Source organism: Jaculus jaculus, chromosome 1 (assembly GCF_020740685.1).
Source record: "Jaculus jaculus isolate mJacJac1 chromosome 1, mJacJac1.mat.Y.cur, whole genome shotgun sequence".
NCBI classification, from domain to species: Eukaryota; Metazoa; Chordata; class Mammalia; order Rodentia; family Dipodidae; genus Jaculus; species Jaculus jaculus.
The window spans coordinates 173,811,358-173,838,430 of record NC_059102.1 but is presented as its reverse complement, the minus strand read 5'-3'; the positions used below and the strand labels follow the sequence as shown (position 1 = coordinate 173,838,430).

General features: G+C 36.9%; 1 protein-coding gene across 1 annotated transcript; it reads right to left on the bottom strand.

Annotated features, from left to right (window-relative positions):
• On the bottom strand, positions 1-26,728 carry LOC101595182 (olfactory receptor 10AG1-like). Its single transcript, XM_004667643.2, has 3 exons — positions 26,713-26,728; positions 24,227-25,174; positions 1-215 (listed from the first exon to the last, which is right to left on the bottom strand). Exons 1-3 carry the CDS (start codon positions 26,726-26,728, stop codon positions 1-3), a joined length of 1,179 nt encoding a protein of 392 aa, XP_004667700.2.
• Positions 26,729-27,073: the final 345 nt, after the last annotated feature.

Below are 27,073 nucleotides of genomic sequence, written 5' to 3'. Positions count from 1 at the left end.
TTAATGCTTAAAGACTTCTTCTTGCATCATTTGATTGAAGCCATTGAGTACTATGCCACTGTATTTGGTGAAGGAGACATTGCCCCAGCAAACACCATCCTCTAGAAGATAAAACTGAAAGCACAGCGTGATATTTTTAGGCTCTTTGCTCTTTGTATCCACATAGGTATACGTTTCCTCATTGTTGAAGTTGGACCATAGGCTTTTCAACTGAACTAGGATGAGGTTTAAAAAAATAATATGGAGGAGAAAAACAACATGAACAGAAGATTCACTTCCTCTATGTCTACAAATTTTTATGTTTTCTGTTTATTTACTTCATGGGAAGAAAAACATAGTGTAAAGAAACAAATATTCCTAAATAATGCTTGCATTCTTCTTTTATGTTAGTTGATCTGCCATGCTACAGAAACAGGCATTGTTTCTGACTGTCAAAAACTATTCAAAAATTTTAAAAAAGTCACTAGACATTTTAAGTTAATATAGGAAATTATATTTTATTCATATGCATTATAATTAGTTTACTGCAGCAATGCATTCTGGGATAAATTTGTAATATTAATTAAAACATTTTATAAACTATACTTAGAATTTTCTAGTTCTCTGAGCAAATTCATGAAATAAAACTCAATGTAGAGAAATAAAGTAGGCATGCTCACATGAATGCAGAATAGTTTAAAGTCCCTAAAGACAAAATGAAAATATTCTACCATTTCTCTAATGCTTTCCAAGTAATTTATCCTGGATCTTAACTACTAACAAGCAAGACAGCCTTTGATGGGAGCAACTTGTACACCTTCATCAAGCACGTTCATTTTTCAATATCATCACATTTTATATACACTTGAGTTTTCTGAGACCTAATGTATGTAAAACGCTTAAATGCATTCCTAACAGAAAATAATAGTTTTATACAAATAAAATAATAACAATTTGGTACAGGTTAGCACATGAGATGGTGATATTGATGACTATTCTTTAGTATATGAACCTTTTATATAAATATGATCTTATATTATGTTCAGATTGGATCTAATAATGTCAAAAGTTAGGAAAATATAAAAATAATCTAAAACAATATTTGAAAATTGTATTTAAAGCATAAAATGCATGGCACTTTTTAGTTATTTTAATTTTCATTATAATTTAATCCTATATTGAAATTAAATTTAAATTGCAGGTATATATACATTTGATTTTGTCAAAATAGTCATGATCATCTGTTTGAAATTCAATTAATTATAATTCTTACCATTACTGCTTGATATATAGACAGATAATGATAAATATGTTTCTTTTTCATAACAATAATTTACCTTTATATGAAAGCAATTAATCGCCTCCTAATATATATACTCTTTTGTTAGAACACACTGTCACAGTTAAGTACAAAATGCTCTCTACCCTTGGGATAAATTACTTCTCCATGTCACTAATTGATGGAAATCTGTTTTTTTTTTTTTTCCCTGCCACTCAAGGAGTTTATCATAACAAATAAACAAATAATACACACCTGAGTTAATTAGTCCTATTGTATAGTCTCAGATCTTTTATGATTATCAGGAAGCATAAGGATTGAAAACATTGGCAGCTGGTAACTGCATATTTGAGGCAGAGCCTTCTCTGTGATGCTGGGCAGCCAGGCTCTCTCTACATACCTGGCTGGCCTCCAACTCGTGCTGATCTTCTTGCTTCTATCTCCCTAGTCCTGGGACTCATAGAATGCATCTACCCACTGGGCTCTAGTGGTATTCTGGATATGAGAATTAAGATGTTTCAGCAGAACTGCAAAAAAATGCCTGCAAATGCCTTAATTTAGAGTAAAAGTAACTTTTCTCTCATTGTAAATTCGTAATAGATCCTGTCATTATCAACATGTGCCTCTCCTCTTTAAATCTTCTAAGGCTAGTTTGGACTCATTGTCCTTCAAAGTTTTGAAAAACAAAGAAGAAGAATCAAAGGAAACATTCATACTTCTTTTTAAAAACACTGGGAAAAGTATTCAGAAATTCCAGGAATAATTCTTACTTAAGATATAGTCACAAGACTATATCATGTCAACATTTCTCTTCACAATTCATTTCCTAAAGTATTCCTCTCCAGCCTCTGGCTTTGGAGAACTATCTTTCTGACACACTGTAATCTTTACATTATGATCACGTAGAGGTTATGATCACATAGCTTCCTCCATAAGACTTTCACAAAATTGAGTTCATGAACATTTCTACAGGGAGGATGGAAGAAACCAAAAAGAAAATAAAAGGAAATATACAGTCTTCTAAATAGAAAATGGTCTAGTTGAAAAGAAGAAGGTGCTCAGTAAAGGAGGATAGATGAATCAGAAAACAAGAAAAAGTTTTGGGAGGAGACAATGATAAAATTGCATTATCTTCTTGAATGAAAATTACCAATGAAAAGTTGAAAAAATAATTATAATTAAAATATAAACTCATTTTTATAAACAAAGGACTCAGTATGTATGCCAGAAATATTGAAACTAACAAATTAAATTAAATAGATATAAATATTAAAATGGCATATTAAATACATTATTTTTTTATTTTCAAGGATAAGTAAGATAATATTAATAAATAATCACATAAATCCAAAGTGAGGAATTGTGAGCTCTGATTCTATACTTATTCACTATATATACTAATTAAATATGGTGTTATGATAATCAATCATTAGTTTCCAACTCTGTATCACACTTATTAAATATTTATGTAATGGAATTATTGAGATACTCATTGTAAATCACTTTATTCCAATCTTCAGTAAATTGAAGCAGGATTATGGAGTGTTACATGAAAATATTTCTGTATATAAATTTGGAGATTCTCTTTCTGTGAGCTGATTTTGTTATATTTTCTTGAAATAATGCATCTAAGTTGATTCCCTGTTCAGCACTCATACCTGCTTGGCCTTCATTCTCCAACCTGGTTCTTTGGACCCGTGTAGCACAAAAGTTTAGAGACCCTGTTACAGATATAGGATAGTGTTCCCTCAATGAACAGGCAATGAATTACACCTCCACTTTATGATACAGAATGACTTATGCACATTGATTAATTCTTTATGCAGCAGGTCACTCATCTATCTAATATCCAAATAAATGTAACAATACTTAGGATTGGTATGTGAATTAAATATCAGTACATGTTAACCCCATTGAAGTAGTCATGACATATACAAATGTCTATAAATGCTTGTTAGTTTTTGTTTGTTTAATCTGCCTTTAATTCTTCATGTTTTTCACTGGTCCAAGAAAGAAGAAAAGGATTTACTGGCAAACATTCATTTTCGTGTTTTTTGTGGAGTTTGTAATCTGAGTGCTGACATCAAATGTGAGTTATTCCCTAAAAACTAGCAATGATATATCTATAATCTTTCCTTATGTTTTTTGTCAATTACTACATTGTGGTAATAATATAAATATTAAATATTAAACCATTGTGCTGAATGTGCTCTTCATATTTAGTATGACTCTTATTTCACTAAGTATCCCAAGAATTAAAGAATATTTTAATAACTCAAATAGATTTTGACCCTAAAAAATGGTTATGAACTTTATCTGGTGCTGTTACCTGCAATGCAGGGTCTAGGCGATCCTATAGGGGGATGACATGTTTTAAGTAAAGACACTAGACACTGGCTAATTGAAAGTGGGGAAACCAGGGAGTTATATCTTAGAGGACAGAAGCCTGGAGGCTTAGCTCACAGGCTTTTATTCTTTAGATTAAGAAAGCTTATTAATTACTAGCTGGTAACTTTGCCTAGATTACCATAGGAATAGTTTCTCATAACACTACTTGCTATGTTATTTATTTATTTATTTGGCTATGGACATACTCAGTATGTAAACAGCACATGTTTGTACCATTCTTACCCTCATCCCTGCCCCCTCCAAAAGGACCCTCCTTTGGATATTCCAGTCATCCCCATGGGGATTGTGGATAATGCGTTGTTGGAGCAGCCATCAGTTATGGGAAAGAGGCAATGTCTCTGTGCATAATGACCCAACTTGTGGATCTAACAATCCTTCTGCCCTATCTTCTATGAAATTCCATGAGTCACTTTGGGTTTGTTTTAAGTTTACTTTAGTGATGAGCTCTTAGGAGCCTCTGTATCTGGTTTTGTAGGTATTGAGTGCCCTTAGAGTCCATATCCTTCACCCATGTGCTGATATCAGGTTCACTAAGAAAGCAGCACTCTTTCTCATTTCCCCATTTCCTCTATGGTTTCATCTGGGCCCTGGTGAAGTGTGATGGGTTGTTTCTTTCCTCAGGCCCTGCTTCCATTGGGAAAAGGAAGCATATTCTCCAACATAAAGTGAAGTCAGCACAGGTTAAATAGGATTAATCATTATTTTCCTAGAGAGAATTTAATGTGGAGGCCCTCTTGTAGTCCAAGATTAGTGGGATCTTGATATTGGAGAGCAAACTTGTTATCTGGGTGTGATTCTGACTTATTTCCCAATTGCAGATATGGGTTTCCAACATCTGTCTGAGAAACTTGAGTTTTAGGCTACTCAGAAGCAAAGAACCTGACATGAGATGCTCACACAAGTGCAATAGTGGCACACAGACATGGTAGGTAACCAACTGCTGTTGGATTGGATAACAGTAAAAAGGAACCCATATTTTGTTCTGTTATTTTGAGACAATGCAGATGTTTACAGAGAAAGAAGTTGGCCAGCAGGGTTTTGTGACCTGCAGCTGCAAGGACAAACTCCGCATCAGACTAGGAGAAAGATGCATTATATTCCAAACTTGTATCAGCATTTGCTTATCAGCTTTGCCATAATAAACATCATTGACTTGAGGTGCTTTGCACAGTCAGGCCACTATCATGAGATTTACAGGCAGGGTGGTGGACTTCAACAATATGGTGCTAATTGTTTGATTGTAAAATGAAGTTAAGAGTCACAGTAGCTAAGAACTAGAATCAGCCCAGGTGTCCATCATTGAGTGAATGGATAACAAAGTTGTGGTACATAAACACAATAGATTTCTACTTAGCAGTAAAAAAAAAAAAAAAAAAAAAAAAAGATACAATGAAATTTGTAGGAAAATGCACAAAAGTGGAACAGATTATACTCAGCTAACATACACAAGAAAGACAAACACCAAATGTTCTCACTCATCTGTGTTTCCTAACATGGATTATCTCAATTTGCTGAAATACCTGATAGGCAACTTGTGACTCAGGCAATACAGACAGAAGGGTTTGGGGAGGGCAAGGGAACAGTGGTGTAAATAAACACAAAACTAAACCCCAAAGAACTGGTACCATAGAAACCTTTATCCTTAAAGGTAGACTAAAAGACTTAATCTCAATAGGAGTATGGTGGCAGTATCTGAAAGGAGTTCACTGGAAAGGGTGGGATGAATCCTAACCTTAAAAAAAAAGAGATGCTCTGTCCTGTAATTCCAAGTACCAGAAATTGGCTGCTGCACACAATAAACTGTTGATTGGAGAGACCTATGAGGTCACCAAAATAAGACAAGCATCTGTCAAAGCACTTTATTACTTGCTTGAGGAAAAATGTAAGACTCTATTGATGAAGCCATCATATGCTGCTAACACATAAAAGAGACCCTGCTGGAATCCAGAAAGCAGCCATACCTCACACAGTTAGCCCATCTAGTGCTAGAAAGTACTACATAAGCTACTGGGAGAAAGTGGTCAACAATGGCCTGAGCAATCATGGATCTAAGTTACACAGAAGCAAACATCTTGCCAAGATATACACAACAGTGCAATGGTGGAAAACAGTTTGATGGGTAAACAATAGCTTTCTGACTGGCTAAGAGATATGCTAAGTACAAAGGAATCCATAGCTGGAACTAGGAACCAGGTTAGAATCTTATAGAGACAAACATTACGATTTCCATATGTTAAATTGCCACTAGACTTTGGCTAAAAGAAGGGCTACATCAACCAAATGCTCCATATATCAATAGCACTTAACATAACTTTTAAGTAAGATTGCTGCATAACACTCACACCAATCCAGCCTAGAGAGGGATTTGAGCAAAACCACAGCAAAATACACTCTTCATCTAAAAAGTGAAGGTGTAAAGGTTTTTGTCAGCCACACCAGAGAAGCTGGAGAGATTAAGATCTATGAGAAACGACGAAATCAGACAGAATCCCATGTAGGAGATTGCAGACCTGGACCTGTGTGGATCAGAGATCAGAGTGCCCACCCAGAACCTAGCTGCAGGATCAGAGATCAAACAAGGGGATTTTCCAACTTCCTCAGCCTCCTTGTAAAATGGAGAAATCTGAAGGGGAAACAGCAGGGCACAGGCAGAACCAGTTAAGCAGTTCCAGTACAACTCCAGGCTTCTTGCATTCTTCCATCTCCCAACCAACAGAATTGCAACCCTCTGGAGAAGGTATTCAGCTCCCAGCAGCAGCACATCTTATCAGAGCACCAGATTTATAGCACAACATGGAGGGATTGAGGAGGGCACTCAGCACTGGTGAGATTTGAAACCACCCCCAAAACTAACAAGGCTTACTGACAAAAAAACAGGTACATAGGCCTGTACTGGAAGTGCTGTAAGACCCCCAGAACGAGGACCCCATGCTCTGCCTGGAAATGGCGACACTCCAAATCACTCACAAGAAATGGTCTTGATGCAAACAGCAAGAGGATTTTTATTCCAAGTGTGCTGGGGCCCACAGTCGTACACCATGCAGGGGTAGAGGACTGCAGAGCCCCGAATGCAGGAATGGGACAGTTTTTATATGGTTTCTAACAAAGCCTGTGCACTAAAACCAATCATTTCTTAGCATCAGGAGCCCGCACAGTGCAGGCCAGTCAGTTTATGCCACTCCATGGTTTCTAAGCCAATCATTTTAAATTACTCAAGCCCATGCTCCATGGACCAATCAGTTTCCTATAACCTCAGTGGCCAGCATTTGCGTGGGCTCTTGGGTGGGGGTGACAAAGTGTAGTTAAGACAGGTTACTAGGGCTTATGGTGCGAGCAGTTTACAGAAGCCAGATAAGCGGTTTAATCCGTCACTCACTTCCCATCCTCAAGAGCCTGTCTTATGCCCTTTTACCTAGTTTTATATCAAGAGCGGGCTCTGACACAATGAGAAGAGTGACTTTTTACTTACTTTCTAGCAGAGAGTAGGGTCTGGAATTTGAGGTATGCAGAGCCCCGCTAAAGCTCCTTTTGGACCGTGATAGTATTTCTAGGTTCCTGGCTTCTTGGGCCTTTCAGTGCTAATCTTAATTTCTATGTTAGGGCAGGTTATGGTTGACATATTCTTGGTTGGCTTTACCATTCTGAATTAAGCTGTATTTGGAGGTTGACAAGTGTTGCCTTTATAGTTTTCAGATTCATAACACCTTTGTCTTTTTCTTCTGTCAGTATTGGAGGTACATTCTGATTCAGATCCAGGCTGACCCAGAACCCAATTTCAAACAAAAATCTCAACTTCCCATCTGACAGGATTAAGAGTGTAGAACAACACACACCCTTAGGGATTTTGGCTTTATAAAGTTATCTATTTGTTTCAATTCTCACAATTGCATACTCTGTTCTGGCATTTATTGAATGTGAATAATGCTTAGTTGAATTTTAGAATTTTCTGATAAATTGCTCCACCCAGCCCACTAAAATACTTGAATAAGAGGCAAACTCAAGACCTAGGATTACTTCTGTGGTTGGATTGGAGTACAAGAGCTACACTTAGCACCTTAAACTCCCACTCTGGAGGTACATAAAGTTGGATGTCCCAATCTAAAAGTATTGCAGGTTATTAGAAAATGCAAGCATCAAATTAACTCAGTATGCAAAAGTCACAATATTATAATACAAGAAACACAGAGAATCAAAACAATACAAACCCGTCAAAAACTACAAATCCATCAGAAATGGCCCTCAATGAGACTGTTTTAGATGAAATGCCTGACAAAGATTTCGAAAACAAACAAATGAACAAACAAACAAAAATGATTTTATCTATACTCAAAGAAATCAAATAATAAATCTAAGGAATCAGGGAAGAAAACAAAGGGATTAAAGAAGAAAATAAAATGTCTGAAGGAATTCAAAGAGAACACAGGAAACCAGATTAATGAAATAAGGAGGTTATTACAAGACATGAGAAAGGAAATACAAATACCGAAGAAAAACCAGGCAGAAATTCCAGTACTGAAAGAAACATTCAGTCAAATAAAAAAACTCTGTGGAAAATCTCACCAGTAAAATGAATGAAAGAGACAAAAGAATATCTAAACTAGAAAACCAGATGGCAGATCTACTACAGTCCAACATAGAGAAAGACAAGCTAATTGGAAGGTATGAGTGGGAATTTCAAGATAGCTGGGACACTATGAAAAGATCAAATATAAGAATTCAAGGTATGTGAGATGGAGAAGAATTTCAATCCAGAAGGTTAGTAGGCATTTTCAAAAAAAGAAAAAAAATGATCTCCTTCCCCTTTGTGCTGGTATCCAGTTCACAGGAAAACATCACCCTTGCTTATTTCGCCAGTTGTCCTTAGTTTCAGTTGGGCCCCTTCTGAGGTATGTTGGGGCAGCTCTCTTCTTAGGATCTGCATCTATCTGGAAAAGAGAAGCAGATTCTCCAACGGAGAGTGAGTTAGCACCCAGAAAATTGAGATAACACTTACTTTTTTGATAGACAGTTTGATAGGTGTAGGCCCTCTTATACCCCGTGATTGATGGTAGCTTGATATTGTAGAGTGGGCTTGTGTTTGGGTATGGTTCTGACTTGTTTCCCAGCTCCAGCTAAGGGTCTAGTACCACTGAGTGGATCAGTTAGCCAAATCAAGAGCAATTGATTCCTCACCATGGCTGTGTACCACTATTGCACTTGTATGGGTATCACATCCGGTTAATTGTTGCTACTTAGGTTAAACAATGTGTTGCTTGGACAGATCTTGGTCACTTCCCCCAGTCGCCTATGTAGCGCCTTCTGGCACTAGACATGCTGACTGTCTGGGGACTGACTCTCTCCTGGCTTCCAGCCATGTCATTCCATTTTACGTGTCAGCTGTGTATGGAGTCTTCAGTAATAGGGTCTTACCACTGGCCTTTGGTGGGTCATCAATTACTCTGACAGAAGTCTGTCATTGTTTTGGGAAACCTTGTAGGTTTCTTTGATCAAAAGCTCATTGTGGATTGTAGGCCCAAGCTGGAAGTGGGGGTTACAGGTCAGTGTCCACTAAGAAATTGAGGAAAAAGATAACTAATATACAAGAGTTAGAGAGAAGAGAGATAGAGGGGAGAGGGGGAGAGGGAGGGAGGGAAGATGTAGGAGATTTAGGTCAGTCTTGATCCTACCCTCTCCAGTGTCTTGTGGTTCAGGTGTTTCCTGTAAGGGACTAGTGAAGGTTCAGTCATTTGGTCTGTCTTTTAGGAAGTAGAATTTTATGGTACCATTGCCGTTTGGGTCCGGATTACTTATATGAAAATTGTCCCCAAATTGGGAAATAAATGCCAATGAAGATAAAAGAAGCTTTTAGAATACCAAGCAGACAAAATATGGAAAGAATATCTCTTCACCATGTGATAATTAAACTACTAAACATGCATATCAAAGAAAATATATTGAAAGCTGTTAAAGAGGAAAAGCAAGTCACCTAGTAAGGCAAGCCCATCAGGAACACAGCAGATTACTCAACACCAACTTTAAAATCCAGAAGGGCTTGGAATGATGTATTCCATGTTATGAAAGATAACAACTGTCAAGCAAGAATACTTTAAGTTACAAAGCTATCTATCCACATTAAAGGAGAAATGAGGACATTTCACAACAAAAACAGGCTGGAGGAACTTATGACAACTAAGCCAGCTCTACAGAAAATAATTGAAAGAATCCTTCATGCTGAAGAGAAAGCAAAGCACACACATGAGGAAACATGAATAAATAAACCATACTCAAACAGCAGTTAAAAAAAGAGAGTAAAAGGAAATAGGAAGCACTATAAAGCAAGAAGAATGATGAGAATAAACACATACCTTTCAATAATAACAGAATTATCAATGGCCTCAATGTCCCTTCCAAAAGACACAGACTTGCAGACTGGATTAAAAGGCAGGATCCTTTTTTGTTTGTTTGTTTGTTTTCTGCCTCCAGGAAACTCATCTCTCAGTCAAAGATAGACACTGCCTTAGGGTGAAAGGATGGAAAACAGCATTTTAAGCAAATGGGCCTAGAAAACAAGAAGTCATTGCTATCCTAATATCTGACAGGACAGACTTCAAACAAACATTAGTGAGGAAAGATAAAGAAGGTCACTTTACACCTATTAAAGGAATACTCTAAAGGAGGACATTGCAATCCTAAACATACATATACCTAACATGAGGACTCCCAATTTCATCAAACACTATTAGAGTTAAGGTCATAGATAATGTCACACACAATTGTAGTAGGTGACTTCAATACCCTGGTCTCATCAATTGACAGGCCATTTCTACAAAAAATAATCAGAGAGATATCTGGATTAAATGATGTCATGGAACAAATGGACCTAACAGATATCTACAGAGCATTTCATCCAAATTCTGCAGAATACATATTTTTCTCAGCAGTACATGGAACATTCTATAAAATAGACCACATATTAAGACACACACCAAATCTTAACAAATACAGGAAAATTGAAATAATCCTTTGTACTCTGTCTGACAACAATGGGATTAAACTACAAATCAGGTATAAGAAAAACTAGAGGTCAAACATAAATTCATGGATACTAAAGAGTACACTCCTAAATGTTGAATGAGTCATTGAAGAAAACAAAAAGGAAATCAATAAAGTTATACAATCAAATCATGGTGAGAATACAACATATCAAAATCATTGGAACATAATGAAGGCAGTCCTAAGAAGGAAATTTATAGCTCTAAGTACCTATATTAAGAAATTAGAGAGTTCACAAGTAAACAATTTAATGCTTTATCTTAAGGCTTTGGAAAAAGAACAAGGCAAACCAAAAATCAGTGGATGGGAAGAAAATATAAAGTTTAGGGCAGAAATTAATGAATTAGAACCCCCCCCCAAAAAAAATTCCAAAGGATCAATGAAACAAAGAGTTGGTTCATTGAAAGGATAGATAAGATTGATAAACACTTGGCAAATCTAATGAGAAGAAAGAGGGAAGAGGCAAAAATTAATATAATTAGAGAGGCACCATTACAAGAGACACCAAAGAAATTCAGAAAATCATTAGGACATAATTTAAGAATATATATGCATCTAAATTTGAAAATCTGAAAGAAATGTGTGATTTCCCTTATTCATATGACCTACCAAATTTAAATCAAGATGAGACAAACCATTAATAAAGAAGCATAACAAATATGGAGATCCAAGCAATTATAAAGTCTCTCAACTAGAAAAAGTCAAGGCCTAGATAGATCACTGGTGAATTTTACCAGACCTTCATGGAAGAACTAACACCAATATTTCTCAAACTTTTCCATAAGATAGAAAAGGAAGGAATTCTACTGAACTCCTTCTATGAAGCCAGCATCACCCTGATACCAAAACCAAAGACAGAAAAAAAAAAAGATAAAAGAAAATTACAGACCAACCTTCCTCATGAACATAGATGCAAAAATTCTCAACAAAATGTTGGCAAAACAAATACAAGAATACATCAGAAGGGTTATTTACCCTGACCAAGTAGGCTTTATCCCAGAGATGTGGGGATGGTTCAACATACACAAATCCATAAATGTAAAACACTATATAAATGGACTGAAGAACAAAAATCACATGAACATCTCAATAGACACAGAAAAATCATTCAACAAAATCCAACATTCCTTCATGGTGAAGGTCCTACAGAAACTGAGAATAGAAGGAACATACCTCAATATAATAAAAGCTATTTATGACAAACCTACAGCCAACACAGCCAACACAATACTATATGGGGAAAACCTTGAAGCTTTTCCATTAAGTTCAGGAACAAAACAAGGATGTATATTGTCCCAATTTTTATTTAATACAGTACCAGAAGTCCTAGCTATAGCAATAAGGCAAGAGACACTCTTAAAATAGATACAAATTGGAAAGGAATAAATCAAATTATCATTATTTACAGATGATATAATTCTATACATAAAGTACTCTAAAGAATCTACCAGCAAACTCTTAGAGCTGATAAACACTTTTAGCAACATGGTAGGATACAAAATAGACACACAGAAATTGGTAGCTTTCCTGTATAATAACAACAAACATGTGGAGGATTACACCAGGGAATCTCTATCATTCACAATTGCCTCAAAAAATGAAATAAAAAATAAAGTACCTTGGAATAGACCTAGCCAAGGAAGTGGAGGATCTCTACAATCAGAACTTTAAAACACTCAAGTGAGAAATTTCAGAAGATACTATAAAATGTAAAGACATCCTGTGTCCTTGGATTGGAAAAAATCAATATTGTTAAAATGTCAATCTTACCAAAAGCAACATATACAATGCAATCTCAATTAAAATTCCAATGGTATTCTTCATAGAAATAGAAAAAAAAATCATATGGAAGCACAAAAAACCTTGAATAGCCAAAACAATTTTGAGAAACAAAAATAAGGCTGGTGGTATCACCATAACTGATTTTAAGCTATACAACAGCCATAGAAACAAAAACAGCAAGTGCCAGCAGAAAGACTGACATGTAGATTAATGAAACAGAATAGAGGACACAGATATTAATACAGGCAGCTGCAACCATCTGATTTTTGACAAAGAATGCCAAAAATACTTATTGAAGATAAGACAGCCTCTTTAACAAGTGGTGCAGGGAAAATTGGATATCTATATGTAGAAGGATGAAAATAGATCCTTGTCTTGAATAAGAATCAATTCCAAGTGAATCAGGGACATTAATATCAGACCTGACACTCTGAAACTGCTAGAGGAAAAGTTAAGGGAAAACCTTCAACATATTGGCATAGGCAATGACTTTCTGAATATAACCTTGATTTCTCAGGAAATAAAACCATTTATCAACTAGTGGGATCTCATGAAATTACAAAGCTTTTGTAAAGCAAATGATTCTGTGAATAGAGCAAAGAGACAACCTAAAGAATGGGAGAATATTTTTACCAGCTATATATCTGACAGATGATTAATATCCAGAATATACAAAGAACTCACAAAACAAAACAATAAGAAATCAAACAACCCAATTAAAAATTGGGCTATGGAAATAAATAGCTAGTTTTCATAGGAAGAAATACAGACAGCATATAGACATCTAAAAAAGTGTTCTACACTTTTAGCCATCAGAGAAATGCAAATTAAAAGTACTTTGAGATTCCATCTCACTCTTGTCAGAATGGATAATATCGAGAAAACAAATGACAATAAATGCTGGCAAGGATGTGGAAAAAGGTGAACACGTCTACACTATTGGTGGGAACATAGTCTGGTATAGCCTTCGTGGAAATCAATGAGGAGGTTTTTGAGACAGTTAAAAATAGATATACCATACATTCTGGCTATAGCATTCCTAGGCATATATCCAAATGACTCTTCTCACTACCTTAGAGATACTTCCACAACCATGTTTATTGCTGCTTTACTCACAATAGCTAGGAAATGGAACCAGCCTTAATGTTCCTCAATAGAGGAATGGATAATAAAGATGTGGTATATTTACACAGTGTAGTTCTCTTAAACAGACAATGAATTTATGAAATTTACAGAGAAATGGATGGATATAGGAAGGATTATACTAAGTGAGGTAACCCCAGCCTTGAAACCCAAACATCACACGTTATTTCTCATATGTGGATCCTAGCTACAAATGTTTAGTTTTGTGTGTGAGCTGGAACCAAAAATCGGTAGCAGAGGCCAGGAAGCTACCAAAAGGCTATAAGGGAAGGAGGAGAGGGAAGGAATTAGGGGTTGATATTGTATATATGTAAGTAGAAGAACAAATTGCAAGGAGTGTAATTGCATAAATAAGACCAGTGGAAGAGATTGAGTAACAGAAATGTGGAGGGAGGGTCAATCAAAATTAAAGACATTCTGAATAAAATATATGAAAGCCTACTTTTTTGGATAGTGGCACATCCAGAAGCTGTAGATTGCTGCTAGAAAATTTTTAGTGCTAAGGATGGGATACCTTACAATGAATTGATGGCCAGGGAGGTCCCTGATGCCTTCAAAACATTACAGGCTATTGCCAAGGACCTTGGCTTCCCACAAGACCCTATTATGGAAGACTTCACATGCCTGGGCAGCTAGGTCACTGAGGAATCAAGCTGGTGCTGAGCTGAAAACCTCCCTGTAAACCAGCCAACTGAAAGTTGGGCAAAGCTTCACTGCATGCAGCCCTATGGGAGACAGAAATCTTCAGTGGTGAAAAAAGGGGGACACTAGAAGTCTCAAGTTTGGTCAAACAGGCCAAATGAATGAAACAAGAGCAATAGTGGCAACTCTGCTCTGGGGGAAACCAGCTGCTCTCTAATTGGACTACAGCCCTGCCCTATGGGATGAAATATATAACTAGAACTGAAAACCTAATCAAAAGCCTATGGAAGAGGAGGCTATGAGCCTAAGGGGTATAAAGCCTGTTCTTGTCTTGCTAAATGCATATATTATGTTCACCAAACTTCCCTGTAAGCACTATTTTTAATGTTAATATTCATATATTAATACTACTCTCACTTTTGGTTAGAGAAGTTGGTGGTTAGCACTTGGATGTCCCAAAAGGGAACACAATGGGCTGAGAAGAAGTGATAGGATTCAGGATTCAGTCCAGCACTGAAACATCTCTATCACACCCTCTAAAGCTCAGGGCCCACTCCAGAGAGAAATTGGCCTTGATCTCCACTACCTCACAGTGCCCAGCCATACCTTCACAAGACACTCATAATGGAATAAAAAGACAATGACATCAAAATAAAAGAGAAACTAATGGAGGAGGTGGAGGGGATTTGATGGAGAGTGGAGTTGTGAAAGGGAAAGTGTGTGGGAGGGGAATTAAGGATTTATTGTCTAAGTATAGAAGCCATCAAGAAAAAGATTTTTTTTTGTTTGTTTTGTTTTTACAGTCTCTAGCACAGGCTGACCTGGAATTCACTATGGAGTCTCAGGATGGCCTCGAACTCACGGCAATCCTCCTACCTCTCCCTCCCGAGTGCTGGGATTAAAGGTGTGCGCCACCACACCCAGCAATAAAAAGATTTTTAAAAATAACACTTGTCCCATTTAACCTATGCTGAATTCACTCTCTTTCTAAGAATCTGTTTTTTTGTTTGTTTGTTTTTTTTGTTTTTCTTTTTCAGAAGCTACCCAGATCAGAGTAGATAAGTCACCCCTAGTATTTCAGCCAGGCCCAAGTGACGCCACAGAAGAATTTGGGAGATTGGCAAGAGTCTTACTTTCATGGTGAATCTGACAATCAGTGCCAAGATGAAGGAGAACAGCCCTGGGGATATACAACACATACCAAAACAGAGATATAGAGGCATCTCAGAGCACATCACTGAAGTAAACTTAAAACACATCCACCAAGGCTCAAAGAATTTTGTGGAAGTGGGGACAGAAAGATTCTAAGAGCCACAGGTTGGGACATTGTGCACAGAGACATTGCCTACTCGGAGAAACTGACTGCTGCTCCCACAACACTGTGGGCAACACCAGCAACCCCACTGACAAGGGCCCCAGAACGGGGTCAGGAGCAAGAGAAAGAATAGTACCAACACATGACACATGGTATAACCATACTAACTATGTAATAATAAAATGAATGAGTTAAATGGAATAAGAATACTTTTGATCCTGAAATCTAATGATTCTATGCAATGTAAATGGTGCCTGTGGAGATGGCTCAATTATTATAGGTACTGGCTTGCAAAGCCTTCCACCCAGGATTCAGTTTCTTACCCACCATGTAAAGCAGGACCCAAAATATTGTAACTGTATGATACTCCTTTTGCATTTTCAAGGGTTTCACACATGCACAAGTAAACAAATATTTTTTAACCATAAAAAGAAATGCTTTTGAGTGGAAACAACCAATATTACAGAGGACAGAGTGATGATCAATAGAGACAAGCATAGAAATAAAATCTTTCTATCATATCTATCAAGTACTTTTTCAAATATATTTATCAATATCTGTCAAATATCTTTTTATCAACTATTTCTATCATATTTGGAGATTGTAATTAAAACATAAAATAAATAAGTTCAGTCAAATAAAATATTTCTATAGATAATTTGGTGATATACTTATTCATTTCTAAAACTGTTAGGTAAGGAGAGGCTCCCAAAATGGAGTCACCAAGGAGAGTATTATTTATCCACATTCCTCAAGAAACTGCCCAGCTATTATCCTTTCCTTGCCTAACAATGCTTCTAGGTCCTGGTTTCTTACCCCTTATCTCTTAAGTTGCTTGCTCACTGTTCTGGCCTCACACCTTAGCTATTTGAAACAGTTATGTAAAGAACAAAGGAGTTCTTTTCCCTTCCTCAGGTTTCCCCAACTGAAGAAGCCTTTAAAGCACACTGGCTAAAAAAGTTCAGGTTGGCTGTGCTCCTTTCTTGTGAGCCAATCCTGGCAGCTCATGCTTTTCTAGAATAAAAGCTTTCATCTTTGCCTCAGGTAGTTTGTGTGGTCTTGGTCACTCCTAAACCTTACAAAAACTAAAAGAGCGACTTACGGCCAAGATGGTGACTGCCTAGCTGCGATGCAAATACCGGGGAAAGAAAGGCAAGAAATTAAGGGTTATCAGGTTCTTCTTGCCAGTGGGAGGGCACAGAGTGGGGAAAAACAGGGAATCGTGGATCCCCTCTTGGGTGGGTAGGCTACCCCCCCATAGAGCCCCCGCGCCCTGTGCCCCAAGCGGCTGTGCTCCAATCATGCACCTGCCACCCCGCTGCGCTGTGCTCTGATCACACACATGCCAGGACCTCCACCGTGTGAGGACCTCCATCATTGTGCTCTGATCGCACGTGGCCGGCCACACTGTGCTCGGTTCACACACCCACAGGGACCACCTCCACTGTAATTAAGTGGCTGCCAGAACCCCCTGCTGCTGTGTTTCGACTGGGTGCCTGCCAGTCAGCCTCTGCTATGCCCCAATCCCATGCCTGCAGCAGCTGCCTTTGCACTACAATTGCACATGCAGCAGGCCCAGTCCCACAGCAAGGGCCACACAAGCCCACACTGAGTCACTAGCGCCAGCTCAGATGCCATCCCCTGCACGTTGCCGCCCATCCCCCACTACCTTGGGGCAGGAGAGCATAGACTGTTTGCAGGTCCCAATGTTCCCAGCAGGTCCCAGTGTTCCCAGCCAGAGTTTGGGCAGCTTCAGGGCTTGCTATCTCAGTCTCCTTCCAAGCTCGAAGGCAGGCAGCTTTTGTGCATTACTGGGTGAGAATTCAGGGAACTTTGGCCCCCCCTGTCAGGCAGTAGATAGGCGGCTTTTGCAATAGAGAGCAAAAACCCACACTGCTTGGCAACTGCCCAAGGCTGCCTTAGATTCCCATTGAGCTAGAGCCCAGGATGGTCCACCCACCTACCTGCCCATACACTGACATGGGTAGACCACAGCACGAAAGAAATAACATGAAAAATCAAATGCAAGAAAATCCAGATAGATCACCCAGTCCAACAAGGATTACATCTAACCAAAACATAGAACAGTGTTTAGGATCAGAACATCAAGTGGAAGCTATGAGCAATGCAACCCTGACCAACCTACTGCTAGAACTTGCAGGAAAGCAACAAAGGACTGATAATTGTGTGGATGCTACCATCACTAAGCTAGAGCAATATGAGAAGACACTGGAAGGAATTCAAAGAGAGCTAAGAGAGTTGAGGGGAAGTGAAAAAAAAAAAAGGACCTTAAAAATCAGTTGGCCACACTAAATGAAAACATAAAGAAATGCAAGGATGATTTCCAAGAATTATCAAGAAAATCAGAAAATGAGGTGAAAAGGGAGCTACACAGAGCAATGGAAGTGATACATAGGAAAGTAGTAGAAAATGCAAACTTAATTGAATAAGTCCAAAACTCTAGAGGCTCTTAAGAATAGAGTCAGCGAAGTGGAGGATAGAAACTCTGATCTGAAAGACAGGATGGAAGAAACAGTTCGAGAGTTCAAAAATTTCAGTAAGTTCAAAAGTTCCTGTGAATAGAACATGAGGGAATTGTGGAATACACTTAAACGTCCTAATATCAGAATCATTAGAATACCAGAAGGAGACGAATTTCAGACCAAAGGCATGGAGAATGTATTTAAGAAAATAATTGAAGAAAACTTCCCCAATCTCTTAAAAGAAAGGCCCATAAAGATACAAGAAGCGAACAGAACTCTTAACCGACTGGACCAAAGGAGAAACTCCCGAAGACATATTATCATTAAGACTCTAAACATTGACACCAAACAGGAAATCCTAAAAGCAGCTAGGGAAAAACAGCACACCACTTTCAAAGGAAACCCATAAGAATTACTTCAGACTTCTCAATGAAAACCCTGAAATCTAGAAGTGCCTGGAATGAAACTCTCCAAACTCTAAGAGACTACGGCTTCCAACACAAACTACTCTACCTGGCAAAAGTCTCCCTTATAATAGATGGTGAAAGAAAAACTTTCCATGACAAAACTCAGCTTTATAATTATATGAACACAAAACCAAACCTACAGAAAGTATTCCAGGAAATTCTCCACAGAGAAGAAACAAATAACCAAACACAAATGCCTACAAGAAGCAGATCACAACAACCAAATCCAGGGTAGACATAAAAAATTTCAAATTCCATGAAAACATCAACACACCTCTACCACCACAACTTGGCAGGGATCAAATCAAATCTCACAGTCATCACCCTAAATATTAATGGACTTAATTCACCCATCAAGAGACACAAGCTAACAGGGTGAATCAAAAAATTAGACCCCTCAATCTGCTGCCTTCAAGAAACCCACCTTACCACTAAAGACAGAAACATCCTCGGGGTGAAAGGGTGGGAAACAATATTCCAAGCAAATGGGAATAAGAAACAAGCAGGTATAGCTATATTAATATCAGATAAAATAGACTTCAAATCAAAAATAATCAAAAAAGACAAAGAAGGCTACTTCCTACTTATCAAGGGAACAATCCATCAAGAGGATATTACAATCATAAATCTGTATGCACCAAACACAGGGGCACCACAGTTCATGAAACAAAACCTATTTGACAATAAAACAGAAATAACCACCAACACCTTCATAGCTGGGGACTTCAACACAACATTATCAGTAATAGACAGATCAACCAAACAGAAACTCAACAGGGAAGTAAGAGAGCTCAACAAAACCATAGAACCCTTAGACCTAACGGACATCTACAGAACTTTCCATCCCAAATCCACAGAGTACACATTCTTCTCAGCAGCCTTTGGAAAATTCTCTAAAATAGACCATATAGTGGCTCACAAAGACTGCCTCCACATATTTAGGAAAATTGACATAATTCCCTGCATGATATCAGATCACAATGCTATATTGCTAGAAATTATCAACAAACAACCCACCAAGAATCCCAATGGCAACTGGAAACTGAATAGCACACTCTTAAATAATAAATGGATAGTGGATGAAATAAAAACTGAAATTGCAAAATTCCTGGAATTGAATGATAATGAGAACACATCATACCAAAACTTATGGGACACAATGAAGGCAGTCCTCAGGGGAAAATTCATAGCACTCAATGCCTTCATAAAAAAGACAGAAAAATCCTAAATCAATAGCCTAACTATCCACCTAAAGGCACTGGAAAAACAAGAAAAATCCAACTCAAAGAGCTTCAGAAGGAAAGAAATAATTAAAATCAGAGCAGAAATTAATGAATTCGAAACCAAGGAAACAATTAAGGCAATTGACAAAACAAAGGGCTGGTTCTTTGAAAAAATAAACAAGATTGACAAACATCTGGCCAATTTGATCAAGCAAAAAAAGGAGACACTCCAAATTAACAAAATTCAAAATGAAAAAAGAGAGATCAGAACAGACATAAGTGAAACTGGGAGAATCATCAGGACTTATTTCTAAAACCTCTACTTCACAAAACTGAAAAATGTGGAGGAGATGGATAAATTCCTGGATGCATATCATCTACCAAAGCTAAACTCAGAGCTGATTAATCACCTCAATGAACCCACCACACTCATGGAGATTGAAAAAGTAATAAAGAAACCTCCCAAAAAAGAAAAGTCCAGGACCAGATTGATTCCCAGCCGAATTTTATCAAACCTTCATGGAAGAACTCAAACCAATCTTTCTAAAACTGTGCCACACAATTGAAGAATAGGGAAAGCTACCCAACTCCTTCTATGAAGCTAATCCCAAAACCAGGCAGAGATGCCACAAGAAAAGAAAACCACTGGCCTATTTCCCTAATGAACATAGATGCAAAGGTCATGAACAAAATACTCGCAAACCAAATGCAACAACAAATCAAAAGCATTATCCACCTTGACCAATTGGGTTTATCCCAGGAACACAAGGGTGGTTCACCATACAAAAATATGTCATTGTAATACACCACATAAACAAGCTTAAACATAAAAACCACATGATCATTTCGATGGATGCAGAAAAGGCCTTTGACAAGATACAACATCACTTCATGATCAAAACATTGGAGAGAATTTGCATGGCCGGTTCACATCTTAACATAATAAAGGCAATATACAAAGCTCCAAAGGCCCAAATAATACTTAATGGAGAGAGACTGGAGGAATTCCCATTAAGATCAGGAACAAGACAGGGATGTCCTCTCTCACCTCTGCTTTTTAATATAGTCCTGGAAGTCCTAGCTCAAGCAATAAGACAGCACAAAGGGGAAGGAGACCAACACAGAGAAAAATCAACTCCTACCAAATCAGGGAGCCAGAGCCTCAGAGGCCCCTAATACCTCAGCACTGAAGCAGACCAAAAATGAACCCAACATGGCTCAGGGAAATTTTGTGGAAGAGGGGGTGGAAAGAATGTCTGAGTCACATGTTGGGTCATGATATGCAGAGACATTTATCGTACCAATAGCTGTGGGCTAACTCCCAATGCACGACCCATTTACATCAACAAGGAGGGTCCATTGGGAGGAGGTAGATCAAGGATGAGTCTAAACAATGGTACCAACGTTCCTGTATTTGCTGAAAAGAAAACTAATAAATTAAATTTAAAAAAAAAAAAACTAAATGAAATCCATTTGTATAGTATGAACAAGTTACAAAGAGGAGATATTTATTAAATGAGTTATAACCAAAGTATAATCTTTCTATTTTTAAATGATTATTTCATAAATTGATATAAATAAAATTGATCCTGTAATACTTACATTTCAAACTGAAGCTTCTTTTCCATGAAAAAAACAAAATTCTGAACACTTTAGGAAATGTATAATAAAATTTTAACTCAGCTGAATACTGAAAAATTCCTGAGCTTATTTCTCAGTTTATATTTGTTACATAATAACACTTTAACTCCTTAAAAGAATTAAGAACTGTGCTGGCAAGATGGCTTAGCGGTTTAGCACTTGCTTGTGAAGTCTAAGGGACCCCGGCTCAAGGCTCAATTCCCCAAGATACACGTTAGCCAGATGCACAGGGTGGGGGGGGGGGAATTGTCTGGAGTTCATTTGCATCTGCTGGAAGCTCTGGCATCTCTATTGTCTCTCTTCCTCTCTCTCTCTCTCCTTCTCCCTCTCAAATAAATAAAGATAAAACAAAAAAATTTAAAAAAAGTATTTAAGAATTATTCTGAATATAAATCACCATTTATTATTTTATAATGTCCTTAATTCTATGATTTCTTTCATTACAATAAATAGTTCTTATATTCTTCATTGGTTATACATTAGTTTGTGGGTTATTTTATTTCATATTATTTATTAGTATTTTATTTCCCATTATTATAATCAGAACTGAATGGGTGAATATGTAACTTATTTGTCACAATATCTTGGCTTAAAATGAAGTTTCCAATTATATTATCTGTACCTAAAGTTAGTATATTATTCTGTATTTGGTAGTGATTCAATGTTTGTTCATGCTTTAATAAACTTATTGTAAGTTATATTAATGAAATATACATAACCTTTTTAATAAATGTGCTTTACTATATAATAAATATTAATTTAAATTCAAATATGTTATTAACTAAAATGGCTACCATTATAAAAAAATCAAAGTTTATATATATCAATACTGACATTTGCCCTTGCTGAACAGCATTTAGATATTTAATTGATATTAAGATAAATGACTTATATTATCAGAGATATTCAATTTACCTTTAGAATATTATGTTCCTGAAAAACATAAAATGGTTATTAAATTAATATAGTTTGTTTTCCCTATAGGCCTATTATGCCTATATGTTCAAATGTCTAATTGAAAGGACTTCTTGGTATCTGCTAATTCACTTTATTTAAGGATTATCATATGTGGTAGTTTGAATAAATGTGCCCAAATAGATTCATGAGTTTTATTAGAGCTTCTTAGATTTCCAGCTACCTGGCTTGAGAAGATGTCACTGAATGGAACTTAGAGTCCAGCCCCAACATGTGGTGGCAGGTTTTTAATTCCAGTCTAAAGATATGCAAATTGCCTGAGTTCTGCCTGGTATTTCTGCGTGTGCTTATGTGTAGTGTGGCTTTTTTTTACAGTTAGAACTAAGAAATTCAGACAGACTTAGTAGTGAAGATCTGCAAGCAGTTGCCCAGAAATTTATTTTTTAAAGAAATTTATTTTTAAAACAATTATTTGTGACACATACAATTTTATAATTTATTAAAAATTAAAGCAAATTTTCCTACTAATGAGATGGGTATGCTTTTCTTAACACAATCCAATCTACGATATACTTATTAATTTGATATTTACATGCTGAGGAAACGATGGTAGGACAATCTTTAAAGACCTTATTTTCCAAAATTTAAACCATTATGGAGCTGGAGAGATGGCATAGCAGTTAAGGTGCTTGCCTGCAAAGCCAAAGGACCTAGGTTCAATTTCCAAGTACCCACATAAAACCAGATGCACAAGGTGGCCCTGTGCAGTGGCTAGAAGCTTTGGTGCACCCATTCTCTCTCTGCCTTTCTCCCTCCCTCTCTTTCTCTCTGAAATGAATAAATCAAATATTTAATAAACACGCACACACATTAAGGTGGATGTGGTGATGCACATCTTTAATCCCAGAAGGCAGATGTAGGAGGATTGCCATGAGTTTAAGGCCACCCAGAGATTATATAGTGAATTCCAGGTCAGCCTGTGCAGACAATGGATGGAGATAAAGGGCCTGGGCAGACAATGGATGGAGATAAAGGGCCAGCATTAAACCCATTAGAAAAAGATTTGCAGTTTATAATTTTTAATTATTTTATTTTCTTAATTTGAGAAATATGTAGAGAGAGTTAGAGAGAAAATCTGTGTGTGGCAGGGCCTTTAGCCAATGCAAATGAATTCCAGATGCATGCACCACCTTGTGTATCTGGCTTATGAGTATTCCGGACAATTAAACCTGGGTTCTTAGGCTTCTCAGACAAGCACTTTAGCTGGTAAGGCATCTCTCCAGCCCAATTTATAACTTTTTAATAAATCTAGAAATTTCTACATCATAAATGGATTTTATGAAAACAACACAAAAAGCTACTACAGGTGGAGGATCAAGTTACCAGAGAAAATGAGGTCTGGGAACCATGGGAACAAATGTTCTCAGAATGTGCAGTTTTACAAGAATGTAGGCAAAGATGGAATAGGGAAACATAAACTGAATATGAAAAAAAAAAAAAGAAGCAATACTTACTTACTTCCCTCATTTAACTTTTATTCTTTTTTGACTGGATACATTTAATGAAGGATTAGAGAAGGAAATGAAAGGAAAAGTAAAACTTAAAGTAAATTGTGCAGAGCATTGCCAAATTCCTTGTGTTGTGACACAATACATTATCTGTCAGAGATGTGCAAGCAGTCTCCTGACTCAGTAGTTGTTTAAGAGAGTAAAGACACATTTGGTTTAATGTGTGCTCTGATTACAACAAAGCCCTTCCCTAAACACTGTGAAATGAAGATCACTTAGCATAATGTGTAGTTTGTTACCATACCTTTTATTAGTATTATGAAGCCTATCAGAACAAAATGTTTTTCTCTTGTACATACATAATAAAAACCTATATATTTGTTTTGTAATTTCAAGTAATAATCTTACTTACTAGTTTCTTACTTACTAGTTTCTTCAACGCCGACATGATATCCTTATTTCTCAGAGTGTATATAACGGGATTCAACAGTGGGATCAAAACAGTGTAAAAGAGTGACAGTAGTTTTCCAATTACATCAGATTGATTTGGTTTGGGTTGTAAGTAAGTGATACTGGCTGTTCCATAGAATAAGACCACAACTATCAGGTGAGATGAGCAGGTGGAGAAAGCTTTAGCTCTTCCCTTGGCTGAGGACAGTTTCAGAATGCTGGAGATAATTTTGCCATAGGAGACAATGATCAACAGAAAGGGAACCATGACAAACACCATTGCAACTACATAGACTGCCATCTCATTCACAAATGTGTCACCACATGCCAGCTTCAGTACTGGGGGGATGTCACAGATAAAGTGGTTGATTTTGTTAGATCCACAAAAAGGCAATGAGAAAATCTGATATGTTTGTCCAATCACCACTGGAATTACACTGCCCCAGCAGGCAGCCACTAGCTGCATGCAGACCCTGTGGCTCATGACTACAGCATAGTGCAGAGGGTTGCAGATGGCCACGTAGCGGTCATAGGACATGACACTCAGCAGAAGGCACTCTGTGCCTCCCAGCATAAGGATAAAACACATTTGTGTGGCACAGGCAAACAAGGAAATATTTCCTCTTTGGGTACAGAGGTCCACGAGCATCCTTGGGATAGTGACTGTTACGTAACAGATTTCCACAAAAGAGAAATTGCTGAGGAAAAAATACATAGGAATCTGAAGTACAGGGTAAAGTGCTGTTATTAGTATGATAATGCTGTTGGACATCAGGATGGTCAAATACATGAGCAAAAATATCCCAAACAGAATCCACTGGATATGAGGGCTGTCAGAAAAGCCCACGAGAACAAATTCAGTCAATGTAGAAATATTTCGGTTTTCTGTCCTACTTCGCTTTCCATCTGTAGACATGAAAAATTCAACAAGGTTATTTAATTTACATTTGGTATTGCCCTGTCTCTTTATTATACCAGGTTTAGATGCATAAATACATTTATATGATATCTTAAGATATCAACATATTTACCTTGCTCTGTCTCTGAGATGAGAACTGAAACTTCAGAAGTAAAAATCAAAATAAGTTAAGTCAACTTAATTCAAGAAACACAATCTACCACATTTACCTAGATCTGGAAATGTATTTTTGCCTTTTTGCCAAAATATTGAGATGTGCTCATTATGAGTTTAGGCATGTTATGGAAAAAGAATATTTCATTATTTCACCTTTGGGTTCACAATTATATGCCAATACTTTGTGTTTGGTCTTACCTCATTATGTTTATCTACATCAGTAATCATATTCTCATTTTTTCTTATTCAGAGTATTATAAGAAATTATTTAATTTTTATTACCATACAAAACTAGCCTTGATTATGTTGTAGTTCAAAGCAATATTATTTTTTGTTTCTCTACCCCTCAGTTTTCCATTCTCTTTTCCTTGTTATTTTAAGTTTTTCATTTTATACTCCAAATGAGAAGTGATTTTTCTCCTTTTTTTTTTTTTTTTTGCTTGATATTTAGAGATAGTTGCTCACTCTAGCCCATGCTGACCTGGAATTCACCATTTAGTCAACAGTGGTCTCAAACTCATAGCATGCCCCACCATTCCCAGCTTGAGAACTGACTTTTCTAAATCAACTTGGCATTGTGGAAAAGGAATACATTCATTATATTTCATTTTACCATGTATATCACCCATCTTATGATAAATACAAAATATTAAGCTTAATGTATTTTTCTATAACCTTCCCTCCTACTATCTGCTATGTAATTTATTATAACAATTAAATGACCTTATTAAGAATATAACCAGAACTTTGCAGTATTTCCCCTAGTCCCAGTTAGTTTCTACAAGAGGTCCTCCATCAACATATTAATACTTTATCAAAGGCAAATTTCTTACTCTGTTTTACTTTCATCATATTACACGTTAAAATAGAAATTTGATTAAACTCAACTATAATTTGATGGGGACTTACTTGAGCATGACTAAAGCCTATGAAGAGGCTAAAGACACAAACAATATTCCCCTGCCGAGCAGTCAGCACTGCTGGAAAATTCCTGTTACCCTTTTCTCAATGCTTATTTATAAACCTTCCAAGAATTGATGTGATTTCTCTTTTCATACCTATTACAATTTCACACCTCTGAAACAATCAGCTTGTGTGACTGACTTGCTGTACTGATGAACATGCATCCAAGTATTCTCTGTTCTTCCTATATCTGCACAGATCTGTGTTTATTTCTATTTGCATTTCTATTGTGATCTTTCATTGTTTAAAATATATCCTGTGTAATACACTATTGTAATTAGCTCAGAGGTGTATGAGTCATGTGAGTAATTAAAGATAATTTTAAAGTAGAAAATGTTGTTTGATTATTTTCCTTTTATTTTATAATTACCCTTCAGTAAATTATTCAAAAGCACTGTTATCTTACCTTGATAAATTTGCATGAAGAGACTTAGAGTGTGTGATTTTTTAACCTATTGACTTTTAGCCCTTTTCCTCAATAAGTCTATAAGTTCTATAATTATTTATTGCTTTAAACAGCTTGTTTAAATAGGGATACTCACATTCACCCTAGAGATCAAGGACTGATGTCCCAATGAACCTTCCAGCAGCCTGCTTCTGTTTAGCAAACATTCAGGTTCATTTGTCAAAACATCCTTTGTATATACACGTGCCTGTCTTCTCTTATTGTCATGAATATTCCCAACTTTCTCACCTATCTCTCTCTCTCTCCCTCCCTCTGCCCCCGACCATCTGCGTATGTGTGTATGTAAATGCATGCTACTACT

What these genes read in the sequence shown, in the direction of transcription:
- LOC101595182 (XM_004667643.2), bottom strand. An exon ending in AGTAAGTAAGAAACTAGTAA is followed by an intron (nt 216 to 24,226) that starts GTAAGATTATTA and finishes ACCTCATCCTAG; the next exon opens with TTCAGTTGAAAAGCCTATGG.